At 48.7% G+C, this 20,513-nt stretch overlaps 2 protein-coding genes across 2 annotated transcripts in view; one reads left to right on the forward strand and one right to left on the reverse strand.

The window, feature by feature from the left end:
* Positions 1-20,513, forward strand: part of LOC127030066 (maestro heat-like repeat-containing protein family member 7) — a 67,967-nt gene that overhangs the window by 36,606 nt on the left and 10,848 nt on the right. The gene's annotated exons all lie outside the window — the stretch shown is intronic.
* RAB17 (RAB17, member RAS oncogene family) lies at positions 1,738-12,285 on the reverse strand. The gene is made up of 6 exons (XM_050915954.1): positions 12,280-12,285; positions 11,869-12,031; positions 8,184-8,335; positions 6,272-6,397; positions 4,719-4,812; positions 1,738-1,859 (listed from the first exon to the last, which is right to left on the reverse strand). Exons 1-6 carry the CDS (start codon positions 12,283-12,285, stop codon positions 1,738-1,740), a joined length of 663 nt encoding a protein of 220 aa, XP_050771911.1.

The following is a 20,513-nucleotide window of genomic DNA, read 5'->3' on the forward strand; positions in this document are numbered from 1 at the left end:
GAGGCATTAACTCTTAACTGTCTGTTTATGACAGCGGCCCACCAGCAGCCAGCCCTGAGTGCCAGGCTGTGCTACGTTACTTGAGAAACACTGCAAAGTAGACCAGATCCACCGCTGGTGAAAATCGGCATAGTGCCATTGGCTTCAGTGGGGCTACAAGCGCCTCTGGAAAAGGGGGATACAAGTCGCGCACCATATTTGGCAGTTGGAGCAATACGCAGCCACTAGCACAGAATCAGAAATTAGGGTTGCCAGGTGTCCGGTTTTTGACCGGAAAGTCCAGTTGAGAAGGGAACCTGGCGTGTTCAGTCAGATGTACTGACCGGACACTAAAAGCCTGGTTACTGCGGGGGCGGGGGGGGAGGGTAGTGGCAGCCTGTTACCCAGCCCAGAAGTGATGGCTCCTACAGCAGCACGAAAGCACCAGCTTGGGCTGCAGGCAGCCCCTTTGCAGAGCCTGGCTTGCGGAGCTGTGGCAGGAGACAGAGTGCGGGACCCCTGGCGAGTGGGGGAAGGGGCTCTAAGCAGGCATAGAACGTTCCCCAGGCGGGAAGGAACACGAGCTGCCCCGCCGGCTGGCGCTTCCCCTGGCTGCGCTCTCAGGCAGCTCTGGAGCAGAAAGGGCTGGAGCGGGCGAGGAAGGGGGCTGCTGGGCAGGCAGCACAGGGGGCAGGAGGCTGCTCTGTCCTCTGGGAGAGCAACTTGGGTGCTGATAGCTGTGCACAGGCCTCTGCTTCTAATGACCATGGAGAGCCTCACCACGCAGCCTGCGAGGAAACAGAAACCCAGGGAGAAAGCACAGCCCTGAGCTCCTGCAGCATGAACAGCCGCTGCTGGGGAAACAGCAATTGCTACATAATCAGGGATGGTCTGATTCTCTTCTTTACACCAATGTAACTCTACTCGCTTTAGTGTTGCAACTGTGGAAGCTTGAGGAGAATCAGGCCCTGGTTTATTTCTTGATTAAATCTCTACTACTGCAGTATTGCCAATCCCAGGTACTCCAATGAGAAATCTGCCCCCATCTGCCCCCAAAAATTCATGAGACTTTAAATAATGTTCAGGGTCTCCTTATTTACAATCTGGTCTCTGGACCTTCAGGGTGTGCTTGTTTCATGTTCTCGGTTTTCTCCACAACCATGAGAGCAGAAAGTGTTCTTTTTGGAGTTGTTGTTGGTTGTTTAAAGCTTCCCAAGTGATCATTTGACTCCAGCAGCTGGGGCTTTAAGAAACGCCCCAAAAATCACAAGACTCGTGACAAAATCGTGAGTTCTTATGGCAATATTAAGCTTGAGCTGATTGTTCTGGCTATTCCATGCCTTGCATTTAATGATTGGGTGACCTTAATGTTAACAGCCTCTGTAAAAGTTTTATAGAATTTGCAAAGGTGAAAGGCGGGGGAGAGAGAGACTACTCCTCCTTTTTGCTGTTTTTATTTGTGAAGCTACTTTGCACTGTATTCTTGTATAATGATAACACTGAACAAACAAGCGAGAGGAGACTTGCAGTGCTTTTCAGGTTCCTGGCATTCGGCAATATCTCCTCTCGTACAGTTCTTCAATCAAACACTGACAATAATGAATAATAAAAGCCATAATCAGTTTGACACACCAGCTGCCCCCTAGAGCCATGCTGCCTGCATACAATACATAGGGCCAGCATCCCTTTCCGCCGCCCTCGCCCTCCCCAAAATAAAAACGCACTTGATGGTAACCTTAGGTCAGTCTGCCATTTCCTTTAGTTCATGCAACACTTCTTAGTCTGATTGGTTGGCTCTCGCAGATCCACGCGTGACTTCTTCCAGGGCTGAGGCTGAAGGGCTGGTTCCTTCTGTTGTTCCTGTTTCAGTAGCTCAGGAGCTGTGAAGAAACTCAGAATAAGAAATTCTCGGTTCTTCTCTGCTGAACTATTGTCACATTTTCTGCTACATACTCGGACCCTGCTCTGACTTTGTTAGGGCAACTAATGGAGCAGCTAGGGGTTCCCCTGCTGTGTCCCCCTCCCATCAGCAGTGGGCTGGGGTGTGGCCAGAGCGCCCCGATCCCCAACCAGCACAATGGTTCCTGGTGGTGAAACTTAGAGCAGCCCCAGGGCTGTTTCAATTTATGCCAAGGACTGACCCACAACAAGCAAGAGAGAGAGGAAAAGGAGCCTTAGGGGCCACTTTCTCCTTCCCTCATGTGCTATTTGGCTAGGCCTGGGGATCTGTCCCTCTAAATTGATTAAGATTTAAAATATCTAAATATGAGCAACAGGGGATGGATCACTTGATGATTACCTGTTCTGTTCATTCCCTCTGGGATGCCTGGCAGTGGCCACTGTCAGAAGACTGGATAGTGGGATAGATGGACTTTTGGTCTGACCTGGTATGTTCTTATTTATAATGTTGATTTAAGTTAGGTTTACATTTTAACTTTATTAACTTCCTATTTTTTTTTAACCTTCAGACCCATATGTTTCTTGGCCTAGAACTCCTGCACTTACTATTTAACAAACTTCCATTCACAATTTTCCTCATGCTCCTTCGTTCTTTCTGGAAAATGGTCCCTCCCTCAGGACTCTCCCATACACCTCTTCATTCCCCGTCCTAGAACATCTACAGATTCCACTGCACCTGCATCATGGACATCCCCCTAAAAACATCTCAGGACAGCAAATGTTGTCCGTAGGAAATTCCATTATCAAATAGAATGGTGGTGATAATGTGCAAATCACATCTCTATAAGCTTTAGTGAAATTCTTTTAAAAAGGAACTAGAGGTAAGAGACCCTAACCTGAAACTGGCATAAGATGGGTGCTAAGTGTCTCATGAATTGCCACTCTCAAACTGCTAGCATTCTTAAGGACCAAGAATATCTATGGGGTAGTAAATACTTATTATTGGTTCATGATATGAGCTAGCTGGGATCTGTTGCTGCAGTTGTATCCTATTATTCTAGAGCAGGAGTAGGCAACCTATGGCATATGTGCCAAAGGTGGCGCACAAGCTGATTTTCAGTGGCTCTCACAGTGTCCGGGTTAAAATGTATTACTGGCACATAAAGCCTCAAATTAGTGAATAACTGAAGACTTGGCACAGCACTTCTGAAAGGTTGCCGACCCCTGTGCTAGAGCTTTCTCCAAGCGGTTTCATTAATAGGAATAAACATGAGAAGACTCTAGTGCCATCTCACGGGCTGCCAAGGTAATGGCAGCGGTTTGCCATTTGTGCACTAGTGCAGGGTCAAGCAGGAGGCATACCCAAAGTTTGAATCCCCATATGGCAATACAGGGTCAGCTGACTAACATCTGTGGGGTAAGCTACGTATCAGAGGCCCAGGAGGCTAAGTGGGATAGGTGGGACAGAGCCCCAGGGTTCCAGGCCTGCACGTGGGGAAGAAACGGCTCGCCAGAAGAGTCTCCAAACTGCTGGCTCTGGTTAGCCTCCCATGAAAGCAGTGTCGTTGGTGGCTTGGCAGTCATCGGCATTCGTGTGAATGGAGGACTTGGATCTCGGGATTGTCTCTGGGCATAACTGGTTCTTGGGAGGGGGCTGGATGTGTCTGTCCTCTGAAGAAAGAAGAAACCTCAAAGACTCTCTGGGCCAGTCCCATCGAGCGAGGCTGACTCAGTCTAGCTGAGCCTCTGGCTCTGTTGCCTAGCCCCGTGGTTCTCAACCAGGGATGTGCAGAGGTCTTCCAGGGGGTACCTCAGCTCATCTAGAGATTTGCCTAGGTTTACAACAGGCTACATTAAAAAGCAGTAGCTAAGTCAGTACAAACTCAAATTTTATACAGACAAAGACTTGGTTATGCTGCTCTGTGTACTATACACTGAAATGTAAGTACAATATTTATATTCTAATTTAATGATGGTAAAAGAGAAAGTAAGCAATTTTTTAGTAATCGTGTGCTGCGACACATCTGTAGATTTGATTTTGCAAGCAAGTAGTTTTTAAGCGAGGTGAAACTTGGGGTACGCAAGACAAATCAGGCTCCTGAAAGGGAGACAGTAATCTGGAAAGGTTGAGAGCCACTGTCCTAGCTGATTGGAGGGCTTTATTCTACCCTTTAAGGAAGAAGGATGCAGGGATCTTGTTTTCCAGCCTGGGTGAGGCCTCTGATCTCTGGCCTGAGGGATGAAAGAAACATGGCTTAGTTTGTCCGGGGATCAGAACTGGGGCCAAGGGGAATGGGTCTCGGAGAGACGAGATCCTCTGGGAGTGACAGTGAGGAATCTGGGGAGTGGGGAGAAATTCCCACTTTCCCATTGCTAGGGCCAGTGACTGGTGTTCCAAAGGGTGGGTGAACCTCCTCCCCATTCAGCGCTCAGCAGGTTCCACCCTCACCCCGGCGGCAAAGGCAGAATCACTCCAGAAGTTTGCTTGTCTCAGAAGTTGGGGTGGGGGGCAGTAGGGAGGCAGCTTGTCTGTGTTTGGAATGGGGAAGCCACTGCTCTGGATCTGTCTCACTCACTCTTGGCAGCTGTGAGGCTTGACAGGCCAGAGTGTACCTGTTACCTCTTGTCTAGGCCTAGAGGCAATGCACTGCTGCAGTCACAGTAAAGACTTTCCAGTTCCTGGACCTCTTCAGGTCAAGTGACTCAACCCTAATTGCCCCTGAGCAACTGGAAGGAGACAAGCGGTGCAGTGCTGTAGCTCACAAGGCAAAGAGCTGGCACAGACCTCAGCATCTCTCTAGTGCTGTTACCTGTCCAGCGGCTTCTCACTTGGAACTTACCTGTGGCCATAAACACCTCGGTCACTTGGTGGTTGGATTTTGCGAATGTTTCGATGTAAATTAAGCTTTTGCTCTTTGCAAACTCCTCTGCCTCCTAGTTGGATGGGGAAGGTACGAAAACAGGGTTATTTCAAAGTAGACTTAGGTATGTTCTGCCCGGTAATCACATCCAGCTTGGTAAATGTCCTGGAAAGTAGTGGAAATAAGGGCTCCATTTAGAAGGTATTGGATCTTGTCCTTGGGCCTGGCAGGGAGGCACAGCTCCTCCCTGTACGATTAGACCCCTCAGGTGTGACAGAGCCCTGCCCAGTGTGGACAGGGCTGCATGGTGCCAACCTGGAGAAGCAAGCTCGGAACGGATGCAGGAGGAGTATAGCAGGAGTACCGCAGGAGTACTGCAACTCGCCCAGTCTGACTAGTGGCTGAGAAGTAGGAAGAGGAGCACACAGAAATCTCCAGCTATTTGCAAGGGTGGCTCTGGGAGAAATCTCCAAGCTGGATGCTGCAAACTGCCTTAGGGCCTTGTACCCCCGTCGTTAGCTCCAGCACTTGCACTGTCAGACTAATGATGTACAAGGGAGCCTGAAGGCTCAGAACTCATCTGCATGGTGCATTAGTCTGCACTGGAGTGGGACACATTCCAGGGTGTTGTGCACTAACAGGCCTCTGGTGCTTCAGTGACGCGCACTAGGGAACTCTCCGTGCATGCCAGCAGGTCCTTATGGGCCAGTTATTGCACAACACACAAGTGCACTCTAGACCTTGCCCCCCACTCGTGCAGACAAGCTCTTAGTTTGCACTGAGTTTAGTTCCTCACCTTTCTGAAGAGCAGCATGTCCGGTGATAGAGCCACCGTTGCATTCCAGCAGATTCTGTTGCAAAGCTTAAAGCTTCTTATTTCCCCAGCTCATGCTCCTTCTGTTCCAGTCACACGGTTGCAGCCGAACTGTTTAGGCCACGCTTGTTTTCTCTGTTGCACAGCTCAAGGCATTGCAGCCGCTCTCTGACTGGACCACGTTAAAACTCACTGGAGACACGAATCCAAGAGTTAAACCCTCAAGCTTTTTTTGTCCCATGCAGTTCTCATTCATTCAACTTGGTGGTCAGTGATGCAGCATCAGCTTCTAGTGAGGTTGCTGAATTTTTTTAATGTGATTCAAAGCATTTATCTATTTTTCTCTGCATCAACTCATCGATGGCAAATTTTGAAGCAACATCTGGGAACATCCTCTCTGACATTGAAACCTACCAATGCACACTCTGAACTCTCTGAACAAACCCACCATAGCTCAAGAAAGTCTCGAAGATCCAAGAAAGTTAGCAGCTGAAACAGAGGGCAAAATGGGATTTATGACCGCTAACATCCCTGGCACCCAGTGGGGCCTTGCTATATTGCTCGCTGCTAGGAGATTTGCGTTCACCTAAACATTTACTTACAAACTGTTTGGTGTGAAAGCCTGAAGTGCAGCACTCGGTGAACACGCTGCCGCGGTGTTTTTTTTAAAGAGAGAATCTGCCAAGAGCTGAGATCTTACTGCAGTGACGCCTTTTACCTCAAAGGTGACTTCCCGCTGAGCAGTAAGATCTGTCTTATTGCCCACTAAAACAATCATGAGCTCATCGGGAAGAAATGCCTTCTCTAATTCCCTCAACCATAGCTTTGCTCTTGCAAAAGTTGCCTGGAAAGGTGAGAGAGAGAGAGAGACAGACAGACAATAAACCAACAGATACTCAGGAGCTGTCACATGGCCCAAAGGAGATTGACAGGTGAGGGCTAAAAACTGTAGAAACAAATGGGTTATGCGCATGGAACCAGCTCAGCATGGAACCAGCTCTAAATATACTTCCTTCCTCAAAGCCAAGGATGACTTCTTCTCCATCAGACATGACCCAACCACCATGGATCTCCAGTGGGTCCTAGACCCAACCTACAGGTGATGGGCTGAGATGATTGGGCCCTTTTGTGATAGGGCAAGGATTCTTCGAAGCTTGGTCTACCTCTTCAATAAAGCTCTGTTACTGTGAGATGTTACTCGCCAGCAGCTTATGGTCTCCTCCTCCTGTAACTACCATGGCAGTAATAGAGGCATATGGCCCTCAGTGTTGCAGTTCCTGTGTGTTGCATATTACAGGTCTCTCGCAATTTATGCGCATTTAACATGCGTGATTTCAGCTTTACGCTGAAAGGCCTGGAGTCCGGGAGGGGACGTGGCCTCAAGTAGAAGAGGCATGGCCTCAAGATTTAAATGTCCTGGGGCACCAGCTGTGGCTGGGAGTCTCAGAGCCTTTAAATCACCCGGGGAGCTCCCATCTGCAGAGGTGGCTGGTAGCCCCTGGGGCGAACTAAAGGGCCCAAGGCTCCAGCCACCCTGGTGCTCCAGGCCCTTTAAATGCCAGCCTCAGCCTGGCTGCTAAAGCTGCAGGCGGGATTTAAAGGGCTCCTCCGGGATCCCTGCTGCAGCAGGAAGCCCGTGGAGCCCTTTAAATCCCGCCCGCAGCTCCGGTGATGGGACTGGGGGGCATTTAAAGGGCTCCACTGGGCTGCCCACCGCGGCGGGGAGCCTGGTGGAGCCCTTTAAATGTCCCCCCACCCCGCCGCCAGAGCTGCAGGTGGGATTTAAAGAGCTTGAAGTTTTGACTATATGCGGTTTTCCTTTACGCGATAACCGCGGAACGGAACTCCCGCCTAAGATGCGACAGACCTGGACCAGTAAAAGGGAAAAAACCTTCATAAGGTAGTGGGAGATCATGCAACATATCCCCCTGGAACAGTCCATCAGAAACAGACATTAGCGTAAGCCAACTAACAGATGCACTTAATCTTTGTCACTAGATCATCCTTAAAGTCTAGGGAGCTGGGAGTGAGTGTAACGCCAACAGACCTTGGTTGTCAGCAGGTGGGATCGAACCTGGGGCCTCTGGAGCTCAGTGCATGAGCCTATAGCAAACTAGCTAAGGCTGTACAGATGACTCATTTTCTCTCTGAGGTCTCAGTGCCACTAGATGGGACAGAAGGCCACACCCAGGTGTGTGGGTTACATGAGGGTAGGGGAACAAAGAGCACTTAGTGATGCTCCCTCATTACCTACTTGGCTGGTGAGCTGGATTGGGCTGGGAGACAGGGGTAGATAGAGAAATCTTGGCTTTGAGGGGGAAAACGTGAGCATTTATTGTCCACTGTAAGTGAAACGTCTGTACCAGTTCCTTGCATGTCTTCAACCATCTTTACCAGAAGAGGAAGGATAAACCTGCCCATGAGGTGTAGCCCTTACGTGATGTGTGCAGGAAAAAGCAGTCTTGGTTGAAATGTGTGGAGACGTATTGGGAACCTACCCCACACTAGGACTATTGCAGCCTGCCAGCGGGGTGGCTGCATTACCAGGATTCAATCTGGACATTTTAGAAGGTTAAAGGCAAACCCTTCTGGAGGAGAGAGGCAGAAGAACAAGCAATCACTGCTCTTACCTTTCTGGCTATGTCATATACAAGAAGGGCAGCTTTTGCCCCCCTGTAATAAAAGTGGCAAACACTATGGTACTTCTCTTGTCCTGCAGTGTCCCAGATCTCAAGTTTGATCGTGGCAGTCTGAAGACATACCAGCTGGGTGAAGAAAGAACCTGGAAGCGACAGAGATGGGACAGCTCCTTGAGAAAGCCATAGCACGCACCTCAACTAATGTTAACCTTAATCTCGGTGATCTGTGTGAAAGATGGAGGTCGAGATTTGGCTGGAAAGGGCTGTGGCAGGAGGGAGGATGAGAGAGAGAATTAAAACACCCCCTCCCCCACCAAAAGCAATGTAACAAACAGGCTGGTGAACTGGTCTTACCCACTAACAGCCCGGTACTTCACCAATGCCCGTCAGCAGGGTGTAGCTGGGAGAGGGGGAGGGGAAGAGAAATGAGAACAAAGGTTCTTGCTCAATCCGTCAATACTGGTGGCATTAGCAAGCTTTGGTTTTGCAGCTGTCTAGCTGGAGATGTGATGGCAGGGCGGGAATTAGGAGTCATGAGTTTTAATCCAGATGTACAGTGCCTGGCCCCTGTTGGGTGCTGCTGTAACAGAAATACTGCAATCTCCCCGACACTGATTTGTATGACCTTGGGCAAGTCACTTAAGGCTCACGTGGACCCCTAAGCACAGCCCTGATTATACATAAGCAGCGCTGTCCCAGGAGTAGCCCCGGGAAGGTGCTCAGATGCTTCTGAGCTAGAACTGCTTTTTCCTTCTTTTAGCACATGCCAGCAAATGTGCCCCACCCCCAAACTGGCAGGGCTCTGCTGGCCAGTGGGCAGGGGTGACACCAAGTCCATTCCTGCTCGCCATCTCTACCTGCTCTAGGGAAGTGAGAGGTGCATGTTTACTCCTGCACGCCTGGCCCAGAGGTGTAAAGGTAGGGGCAGAGGCCTTTGCTCTCCCATACTCCCCCAGGCAAATGTGTTTATCCCTTAACCTTTCTGTCTCAGCTTGCCCAGATGGAAAATGGGTCTAATTAAAATCCACCTCCCTGGGGTGCTGTAAAAGCCAGCAACTGTCTGCAACATGTTTGAAGATCCTTGGTCTGAAAATGCTAGAGCAGCTCAAATGTGCGGCTGTGCACAGCAGATAGGCAGAAGCCATCTGTTAAGGGCCAGATTGTCTAAGAAATACATGGGCTTGAGGTAGAGGGGGCAGTACAGAGCCAAAACTCTCCAGAGAGCCCTGGGAGGGACAGAAGCCTTCTCTGAGTGCCAAGTAACGTAGGCGAATGACACCACACTCCTTGGTATAGGCACTGTTACTGCCTGGTTTGTGTGTCAGCGTGGGAGACCCCTTGGGCCCTCCCTCCCCACTCTCCTGGCAAAGGTCAGGGCCCTTCTTTAAAACAGGAAGAAAAGGGTTTTTCTGCCTATTTCTGATGGAAAGACACAGAGCCAGATCCTTGCTTATGTAAATTGGCCTTGCCTCCATTGAAGTCAACATCTAACCGGTGGGGATCAGTCCCATGACCATCAATGGCCTCCCTAGCTCATACCAGGATCTGTAACCTGCAAAACTTCCTAAGGAGACTTAACTGACCCTGTGTTGACATCTCCAATAAAAACTAAAGCCATGTTTTCCACCAGTGTTGCCTACTGAGATGAATCTTTTTGCATCTGATGATGGCAGCACGTAGCAGAACTGGGTGAATAGTGGTGGTTTGGTTTTGTTGGTGGCAATTTGCAATGAATTTTTTTTTGACTTTTCAAGTCCAACACCACATGAAATGTTTCAAAGAATTTGACTCTACGTCGAGAGAAATTTTATTCTTGGTCAAATGAAACATTTATTTTAACTATGACCATTCTAAATAATTTTTTTAAAATAAGACTAAAGGAATTTTTGAAAGTCATTTCAAACCAAAAAAATGAAACATTGTGTTTTTTTTCAGGTGTTTTTTTTTTTACACAATTTAGTGAAACTACCATGAACTCACAAGGTGGGTGAGATAAGATCTTATCTCGTACCAATCTCTGTTGGGGGAAGGGACACACTTTCATGCTACACAAAGCTCTTCTTCCGGTCTGAGGAAGGAACCAGAGTGTTACAGCTAAATACTCCGCTTCCTATCCAGACCCTGAAGAGCTCTGTAAAGCTCAAAAGCTTGTCTCCTCTAGGGTGACCAGACAGCAAGTGTGAAAAATCTGGATGGGGGTGAAGGGTAACAAGCACCTATGTAAGATAAAGCCCCAAATATTGGGACTGTCTCTATAAAATTGGGACATCTGGTCACCTGAGTCCTCTCGACTAACAGAAATTGGTCCAATAAAACGCCTACCTTGTCTCTTCAATATTTTGGGACCAACCTGGCTACATGAACACTGTTACCATGAACTGATAAAATGTGGTGGTGTCCCTGGATCTGCAGCTTTTTCAGAAAAAATCTTCAGCTGAAATTTCACCTAGTTCTAGTGTGAGTGGGTTTCTGGTGAAACACCAGGAAAATGTCAGACAGGTTTGCTGATCGCATTGGGGAGGCTAGATGGGGTGCTTTGAGTAGAGTGACTAGAGCAATATAATGGGCAGGGCTGCTGGGAGTCTGGGAAGATAGCCTTTTAAATGTCATCTGTTGGAGGCTCCATTGTCATACACCCTCTATCCCAAACAGGGCAGAACAGAGTGTTACGTCTGTTTTTCTGACACCCAGGAATTATACAAGGGGCTGTTCCAACCCAAACCCACTAGACTGGACTCTGAAGCGCAGTTCCTAGGATTCCAGGATGTGCCCAGGTCAGTTTCTGCAGCGAAAGTAAGAACGTGGTGCAATTTCGCAGTGATCGCTGGGCCTGGGGCTGGCACACATCCAGAGCTAATGCAGTGCGATTGGCAGTATTTCTGGGGGGGCAGCTGGGAGAGCCAGGGCTGGGGGGAGAGCACGGAGAGGGGAAGATCTATAACATTTAATAGTAAATGGTGAACGCTCTCTTGGGTTACTCAGAACTGCAGGTGTAGACCAAAACTTTCCGCTGATACGACATATTTAAATGCTGCACTACCTACAATGCACCACTAGATGTCACTCTAACGCCACCATGAACACAGCTGTGGTGCTGGTCCCCTGTTCAGGATTTCTTGGTCCCTGTCTCCAATCTACCCCAGCAGAGAAATGTGTCCTGCATGTGGCCTGAGCCTCTCAGCCAGTGAACTACAGAGGCACTTTGCCACTGGTGTCGGTGGAGTCGCAGATGCTGAGGCCTGACTTTTATCAGACCGCTTAGACGGTGCCTAAAGATCCAGCTCTGAAGAGCAGCGTCAGACAAGGCCTAGCTTTTAAAATGGGCACATCAGACTGCACAGCTTGTGCTACCTTAACCAGACTTTTCTGTATCTCAGTTGTCAATCCTTTGCCGGAGCTGAGAAACCAAACTAACCCCGCGCTCACGGGCTGTAAGGTTGGGGGTCTGTTGGGTCACTTTCCATTAGCCGCCAGAGCTGCCAGCTGGAGCCCCTAACCCTGCCTCCTGAGTGACGTCCTGCTGCTTCTCTGCTGGGCCTGAGAGCTTAAGCAAAACCAAACTTCACACTAGCGTAGCTCTGCTGACTTCAGCAGAGACACTCCTGCTACAAGGGAGACGCAGATCAGGCCGTTTATGTTGCACCAAAGGATTAGTTCATTGCTGCCACTCATTTACATCCCACAGTGAGCACAGATTCCCTGACGTCATTTTTCACACGGAGGAAGGCTGTGCTTGACTTTCCCACAGCCGCGCTCCCCAGCAGAACCACCTTGAAGATGTAGGCTTGCTTTGTGAAAGGCCCCACCCCCACCTGCTGCGTTCTTCTCGGGGCCATATTCTGCAACGAACAGAGAACCCTGTTCAAAAGGCATCGATAGTGCGCTCCATTGCCCTGGGATGATTAGCTGCGTACACTCTAAAGAGTTAGGCCCCAGGCCTCGACTTCCCACTCAGCACAGCAGGAGACGTGGCTCCAGTTTAACTCTTCCTCCACCCCTGTTCCAATCAATCAAGCTCAACATGCTTAAAAGAATCCTAATGGGAGTCTAACCCTACGGGTACATGTACAGTACGGGGGGGCTGTACCGGCATAGCTCCGTCACTTTATTGACCAGTATAACGCCGTGGTATAGACACAGCCAACACCAACAGAAAGGGGGTTTCCTTTAGTGTAGGACACCACTTCCCCATCAGACAGGCGCTTCAGCGATGGAAGCATTCTTCTGTCAACACAGATGCAGCCACCGTGCGGGTTAGATTGGCATGGCGATGTCACGCAGGAGTGTGGCCAACCACAGGACAATGTGCTGACCTAACTTAGGTGTAGACCAAGTCTAATTCATAGAATCGTCAACAGCCTGAGCTGCTGTGGCCACAGTCACAATGTCAGGTGGCCTCTCGTAGCAGCACTGTGAATTCCAGAGTCCCTATCCTAAATACTGGTCAGAGCGCTCCAACCTGTTTTTCATCCCCAATACCTGACCTCCTGAGAGAGCTCTTCCGTCAATATGCTGGCTTGGGCTCTTGGAACAAACTTGATACAGGTGGTCCCAAAGCTTCCAGCGCTAGGCTCACAAGGGGCAATCCGGATGCACAGCCACGAATCAGTCGGACTTTTTCCTTACCAAGAATCCTCACTGCCCTATACCTGTGGTTTTCAGGAGTCTCAAAGGCCAGGTGAGGCTGGCTATGGTGGGAGACCTGGGGGGAGTGGGGAGCCATCAGTGGCTGAACTTTTAACCCGAGCAAATAGCTTCTCTTGAAGTTGGTTTCTAGTGCTCGGCGTTATGAAGATGGGCCACATTTTCAAGGCTATATTCAGCCTTAGCGATAGCTTAAAAAAATAAGGGGACCCGTGTGCACAGTTTCACGGGCCCCCAGCTCCAGCTGTAATAATGGTCAAGACAGATCCATGAACCCCTAAAGACAAGCAACCCATGAAAACAAACGCCTATCAGAGACCATGATACTTTTTTTGAAATGGCTCCTTTTGTCAACTTTGACTGTCAAATCTCTGTCTCTTCACTCCTTCATCTATATCTGCCTTTGTTGAGTGATTTGAGATACTTGGGTAAAAGACTTTTGATCACAGCTGAGTAATTGTTCCAGGGAGGAGCTCACTTTGAAGATGGCTGATCCTAGACACAGAGCTAGGTTCCACCTGGAGCTGACACCTGCCCACACAAACATCAGAATTGTGTGCCCTCCTCTTCCATCCATTTACCCCTTCTCCCATGGGTTACTGTGGGGTGCAGTGACCGAGACCCGGGGTGTATAATCCAGTATCAAGTTTTAGATGCATTTCAAAGCAGTCTGTGTGGCTCCCAAAATGGAAGATTTAAACTTCCTAGACTGAGTGATTAAAGTAGATCAAAAGAAAAGGAGTTCACCAAATGAAGTGCCGTGCTGACAGACCTCTGTCAGGCGGGCAAGGCGGCTTTCCTTGCATCGTCCTGTGGAGATGGAGACTGGACACAGAGAAGGGAAATGAGGCAAAGTGAATCTGAAAACGATCTCAAGCCAGCCAAACTCTGCACCATGGAGTAAAAAGATGCAAAACTTCACCATGATGAGCAAATGTAAGAAACAAAACACCATCCCCAGAAGTCTTGCCAACTAGAATCTTCTGACCATGTGCAACTCTCCAACATGACACCCCACTTCGTAGGGGCATTTCCTGGGGTTCCCCTTTCTCTCTCCCTCGATCATTATTCAGACTACGCCAGACGGGAGAGTCTTTGACACAAAAAGAAACCGGACATTGGAAAGCTGTTAGCGTCTACGTCTGAGTCTTTATGAAATGCCTGATGAATTCTCATATAATCGCAAGACAACTCTGAATAGAAACTTTTTGCAAAAATGTTGTGAATTGCAGCTGTTTAATAGAACTTGCCAGTGGTAAGTTGTCTTAAGAAATCCATAAACATGCATCAAATCCAATGAATTTGCTTCTCTTTTAATCAGCCAGGAATGTAAAACACAACCGCCTCAGATGGCAGCACTGCGTTAACAACGTAAAATGCCATGTAGAACCAGACTCCATTATCCCCTCCCCCATACCTGATACAGGACACCAGTGCATATTTCCATAGGAACATACCCACACAGCATGGGATCGCTGGTCCCTCTAGAATAGCAGCCTGTCTCCGACAGTACTCATGGCTAGTTGCTCCAAAGGGGGTGACCAGGACCTAACTTTCCCATAGGGGAGGTTTCTTCCCAATCTAATCCAGTTGATGGACTAAACCATGAGTTTCTCGCCATCTAAATTATTTTAACCCAATCACGCCTCTAAAGACCCACCTCCTCGTGTCTCCTTGGCACCAGACTTTCCACAGAGCAGTTTCTGTTTTCATCCCTTTCCCCTTAATTGGCTACACTCTTTTTTCTCCTGTACCCAACTAGGGCCGCCTCCTCACTCTTTCCGTGTTTATCCCTCTGATTTATTTATTGCTTCCTTCCTCTATCTAAGATGCCTCCTCTCCCCTCTCTGTTTAGGTTTTTGTAAGGGTGCCCATCACCATGGTATCTGAGCACTTTGCACAAAGCCATGCTTAGCTCTTACATGGCACTCACTCCACAGACCTCAAAGCCCTTTACAAAGGTGTTATTACCCAGCTGGGACAATGGAGGGGAAGTGGCTGGTTCTGTGTCATGCAGCAGCCCAGAGCCAACTAGCAACACAACCTAGATCTCCTGACTCCCAGGCCAACCCTTGATCCACTGGATCACACAGTCTACTCCGTTAGCATTCTCTTCCATTTCCCCTCTGTCCAAGGTCATCTTGAGCAACCCCGGTTGTTCACCTGGAGCCAGCCCAGATCTGCTAAGCCTTAGGCTCTAAACTCAGGCTTGGGGGAATTTCTTAGGCCCTCAGGAATCATAGGACTCTTAATGGTGCAGCAGCTGTAGGTACCACAGACATGAGTGGGGTTTTCTTTCCCATTTCCCTGGGGAGGAGAAACAGTAGGAGACTCCAGGCTGGGACACTGCTGCTCCACCTTCTGGCTCGGAACCCCAGCAACTTTCCATCCAAGTACAAAGAGCAATTCTTCCCCCTGTCTGGCGAGTCTTCACTTCCTCAGCCAGGGGTAGGGACACAAGGAAAGGAAGCTGGGCTCCCCCAAGGTGGGAGGGAAAGGCCAAGAAGGTCTCCTGCTTTTTGCAAAGCAAATGGTCCTGCTATCCCTGCTGTTCTCCCTAGTTCTAACCCTTGTCACCAAATACTTTGCATGTAGTGACTTTAGTATACTGAAAAGGCAAACGTGTCCTTTCAAAGCACGTCATCCCTCACTGAGAACTCTCTCCAGTTCCCTCTGGCTTGGCACTTCCTATGCTTAGTATTGTCCTAAAGCTTTGTGTAAGATGCATGTGGGTCTCTTGTGTTTTCACCCTGCCCCTTTGGAAAGCATGACCATGAGCCACACAGCCATGTTTTAATTAAATGAGTGAGACTACAAGGAGAGACGTGGCTTTCAATTCTCCAAGTATTTTAGTAACTCCAGAAAAATGATGGATTTATTCCTCTAGCACCTCAAGGCTCCATTGGCGGGAATATCCCACCCGCTATGACTAGTTTAGCAATATTTGTGTCTATTGCCACTGTAGCCAAGACCTTTCGAATCCAGCTTTTCCAGCTGAGCAAAGTATATACTGAGGTTTGTCCTGATTCCAGTCTTCAGTGTAGCTGATCTAATACAGTCCCGTTGAAGACAAGGTCAATGGTGTCTTGAACTGGTGTAGCTTATCTCTGCATGAAACCAGGATAAGCTGCACTGGTGTCAATTGGCAGCATTACCTTGTTTTACACTGGGGTTTTTCAATGGGGCCTGGAAACAAGCCAGATCTCTCAGGGTAGAGCAGTGGTTCTTAATCCACGGCCCAATCAGCACACAGCTGCGGCCCATGTGACGTCCTCAGAGCCATTCAGGTAGTATATATATCACGTGGATGCGGCCCACATAACACAGAGAGCTGCGTGTGAAGCTCACAATGGTACATACGTTGAAAACCACTGGTGTAGAGGGAGCCATCGAGAGGATGGTGGGATATAATTGGTTAAATAAGCATGTTACAGTATGTTAGGATTGGTTAGTTAAATTTCAGTAAAATGACTGGTTAAGGTATAGCTAAGCAGAAGTCAAGTTTTTCTGTGTAGTCTGCAGTCAATCAGGAAGTAGGAGGGGGATGGGACCAGGGACTGGGGGTGGGGGAATTGGGATCATGTTTTGCTAAGGGAGGAATGAGAACAGGGAATAGGAACAGGGACACAGGCAAGGCCCTGTGGTGTCAGAGCTGGGAAGGGGGACACTATGGTAGGAAACTGCACTCATGCTTGCTGGAAGTTCACCCCAATAAACATCAAATTGTTTGCACCTTCAGACTTCGGGTATTGTTGCTCTCTGTTCACGTGAGAAGGACCAGGGAAGTCAGAGGGTGAAGGAATAATCCCCCTAACAACTCTCAAGGACTAATTCTTGAAAATAAATATCAGTGAACTGCAACACAATATAAATCACTGCCGCTAACATCGGTGGGTGATAAAATACTAGCAGAGTGGTAATTAATGCTGAGGACAGGGCAGTGACACAGAGTAATCGGATCCCTTGATAAGCTGGACCCATTCAAAGAAAACTAGTTAGAAAAGAACCAAATGAAAGGTCCTATACCTAGCACAAAAGCATGCAGGCCACACCTACAGAATGGGGAAGTGTATCCAGGAAAGCACTAACTCTGAAGAGGACTGAGAGGCCATGCTGGGCGAGCCACTCAACATGAGCACCCAGTGTGATGCTGTGGTGAACAGGGCTAACGCCATCATTGGATGTATGAAAAGAGCAGTGAGTAGCATAGGGAGGTGACACACCATCAGTAAGACTGATCCTGGAATACTGCATCCATTTTGGCGTCCACCTTTGAAAAATATTTTGAAATATAGGACATGGGGCAGCAAAAAGTAATGAAACGTTTTGAGGGCTGGAGAAAAATGCCTGCTAGGGAACTACTGAAAGAGCTCAGCTTGTTCAGATTATCTAAAAGATCAGGAGGTGATGTCATCGAAGTCTTGAAGTGACTTCATGGAGACAAACTATCTGATATTAAAGGGCTCATTAACCTGGCAGAGAAAAGCATAACAAGTCCCAGTGGCTGGAAACTCAAAAGAGACCAATTCATATTAGAAATAGGGCACAAATATTCAACAGTGAGGATGACCCACCAAAGGAACAAACTAGAAAGGGAAGTGGTGGGAATTCCCCATTTCTTGATGTCTTCTAATGAAGACTAGATGTCTTTCTGGAACATGTTTAGTCAAAAACTAGCTACTATACTATACAGAAAGCGTGTGATCTGCAGGGTGTCAGATTACATGCTCTAATTGTCTCTTCTGTCCATAAAGTCTACTAATTTATGAACAACTGAGCGTAGCATGCGGAAGAGCATCTCCTGTTCCACTGTGTAGTCGGTGTCATCCCACAATGAAGTCATTGAGTGGGGTGATCCAGGGAAAGCAGCTCAAACATCCCATGTGGCTGGACAAGGGCAGGACATGAGCACTGCAGGGGAGGGGTGAGGGTGGCAGGGACATCACAAGGGCCTTTGGCAGGACCTCAGCCTATTGGACAAAGGTGGTGGGGAGGCGATGATCTCACAGAGAGATCTTGACATCAGCCAGGCAGGACAGGGGTGCAGGACAGGAGCAACCTTGGAGATCCCTGTGGCTTTGCTTCAGCACGTCTCCATCTCAACGTCTCTCCTTGAGGACCGAGAGAATTCACTTTCACCTACTCGAGCACAAGGAAGACCCTCTCCGGAGTTGTCTCCTTTTCGTTTATTGATTTTGCCAGAAAACAGACATCCCTGTATAGAAGGTAAGAGCCTCTGAAAGGTTTGGAACCTCATCAGTCTTATCCATCAGGTGCCGGCTGATTTTTAGGAAAGGAAAACACTAGATTGTGAGGGCAGCATTTTATTTCTGAGCTAGGACTTTGTCCCTTAGAATCACTGGGGACATTGGAATTTCTCCTTTTTGTTTTCCCTTTGCCTCTGTTCCTCCTACCTTTCTCTTTTTGTTTCCTTTCTCCTTTTCCTCTGCTCTCCTCCCACCCCCAGGAGCTCTGTGTGTGCAATGGGGGCCTGGGGGATTGTGGGAGGCCCTCACAGAGAGGTGAGACTGGAAGAGTGCTCCGAGAGTGATCCCCTCGGTGGTGACCTGCACCATTCTTTGGGCTATTTGATGAGAACCCTTAGCCTCCCACCCTCAAAGTCTCAACCTTGATGGCTGAGAAGGGGGCTATTGACAGGAAGGAAACTCTGGTCTTTGTTGTTCTCTTTTATGACCAAGCAAATAAGTCACAACCAGTTATATCTTTCACCAATGTTGATGCTGCTCTCCATTTAATGTCTCGGAGCAGTTCATGATCCTCTCTAACATTCCAATTCTTCTAAAATACTTGCTGAATAATTCCTATGAACAATTGTTGCTCTGTTGCTCATTTGAGAGCAACTCTGCTACTGACTGGCTGCATCAGCTAAGACAAGTCACTGCTCCTTTCTCAGCCTTAGTTTCTCTTCCTGTCAAGTACAAATAACAATCCTCTCCCACCTACCTTGCGATGGGTGTATGATGGGGATCCATTGAAGAGTGTCACTAGTAGCAGTGCAGAGCAGGAGGTGTTCTATCACATTGAGCCATATCAGATTATGACATACATTGAAACCCCACTATAACGCGATGTTTGGGGTCCAAAAACGTCCATTGCGCTCAATGCGGGGTCACAGTATAGCGAGGTTTGTCAGTGGTCCCCAACGCGGTGCATTGATGTGCGCCGCCTAGTGCCCCCAGTGCCCAGCAGGGGAGAGGAGCTGTAGCTCCCTGCCTGCCGGGAACAGAGAACTCGGGGGCTACGGCTGCCGGTGCTCTCTGTCCCTGGCAGGTGAGGAGCCGCAGCTCCTCTTGAAGCTGGAGAGAAGTCGTGGTCCTGTGCCTGCCAGGACAGAGAGCACCGGCACCCGCAGCCCCGGATTTCTCCATCCCCGGCAGGTGTGGGGTTGCAGCTTCTCTCCCCTGCCATGGTGTTGGGGACCGTTGGGACAGAAGCATACTGTATTATACCTTAAAGGGGAGCCAACCTGTGATCGTGTTATATGCGATTTCATGTTATGGCGGGGCACGTTATTACCAGGTGTGACTGTAATATTATATTTTATTTGTATTTTATTCTTTTGAAATTCTTAAGAGCAGCAACTACTTAGCTCAGACTGAAGCATCTTATCTAATTTTCCAGATCACAGTGTCTCCTCTGTGTGTACGACGAGACAGTTTAATGGTCTGTGACAAACAGGAGATGCTCTTGTTTTGCAGACAAATATTTGTTTGCAAAGAATTTTCATCCTACATGTTATGATTTCAAGAAAGAAAATGGTTTAGTCTGAATGGATTTTCTGACAGAAAACGGTTTCCATGAGAATGTTCACCCCTTATTTCTTGAGCTCTGTCCCTGCCTCTGTGGGGGTTGTTGTCTGTTAGTAAGAACAGGAGTCAGGACTGTTGGCTTCTCGTTCTGATGCTATCCCCGCTTTGCTGTGGGACTCCTTGAGTAGGTCCGATGGGATTAGGGTCGATTCTCTAACTCCTGGCAGCAGTGAGCCTGGGGGAGGAGGGAGGCTCAAGCTGTCTGCGAAGGAGAAAAGGGTGTTTCCAGGTGTCAAGAATTCTAAACTTTGCTAAAATGGCTGGTGGAGAGAAAGAAGAAAGAGTTGAGGCCAAACTTTAACCATTGTCATTTTTAAAGCCCATTCGTGGATGTTAGGCCCAGAGAGCCATAGAGAGGGGGAGCAACTTGCCCAGTCCCACAGACCAATAAGCAGCAATGGAGCCAGGTTTGACACTGCCTCTCAAAGGCAGGGAGACTGGAGATTAGGGCCTGGTTGCAATTGCCAGTTGTGGGAGGGAGTGTTCAGTGGAGAGTGAGGAGGAGGGCGAGGGACATCTGCTGACCCTGAACATCCATCATCCATCGTACCATCACCTAGAGCAAGTGAGTGGCATTAGAGTTCCTTGGTGGTTTCCCCTGTCTGGAGAGAGGCAGAAAGAAGAGGAGAGAACATCTCCAAAGGGGGATTTCATTTGCAAACAGCCCCCAAGAGCCCCTCACTCTCAGACTGGGCAGGGGCTTCTCCAGAGCCATCTCCAGTGTGTTTGGAAAGCTCCCACCAATGGGGCTCCCAGCCCTTCCCTTGTGGGACACTGTTCCCCAGGCTGGGAGTCTCTGAGCAGGGCCAGACCCTGTGAGCTGCAGAGCATGAAAATCAATGGGGAA

Source organism: Gopherus flavomarginatus, chromosome 10, assembly GCF_025201925.1.
Source record: "Gopherus flavomarginatus isolate rGopFla2 chromosome 10, rGopFla2.mat.asm, whole genome shotgun sequence".
NCBI lineage: Eukaryota > Metazoa > Chordata > Testudines > Testudinidae > Gopherus > Gopherus flavomarginatus.

What these genes read in the sequence shown, in the direction of transcription:
- RAB17 (XM_050915954.1), bottom strand. An exon ending in ATCTGTGCTCACTGTGGGAT is followed by an intron (nt 8,336 to 11,868) that starts GTAAATGAGTGG and finishes TGTCGCTTCCAG; the next exon opens with GTTCTTTCTTCACCCAGCTG. An exon ending in CGAGGTGTTTATGGCCACAG is followed by an intron (nt 1,860 to 4,718) that starts GTAAGTTCCAAG and finishes GTTTCTTCACAG; the next exon opens with CTCCTGAGCTACTGAAACAG.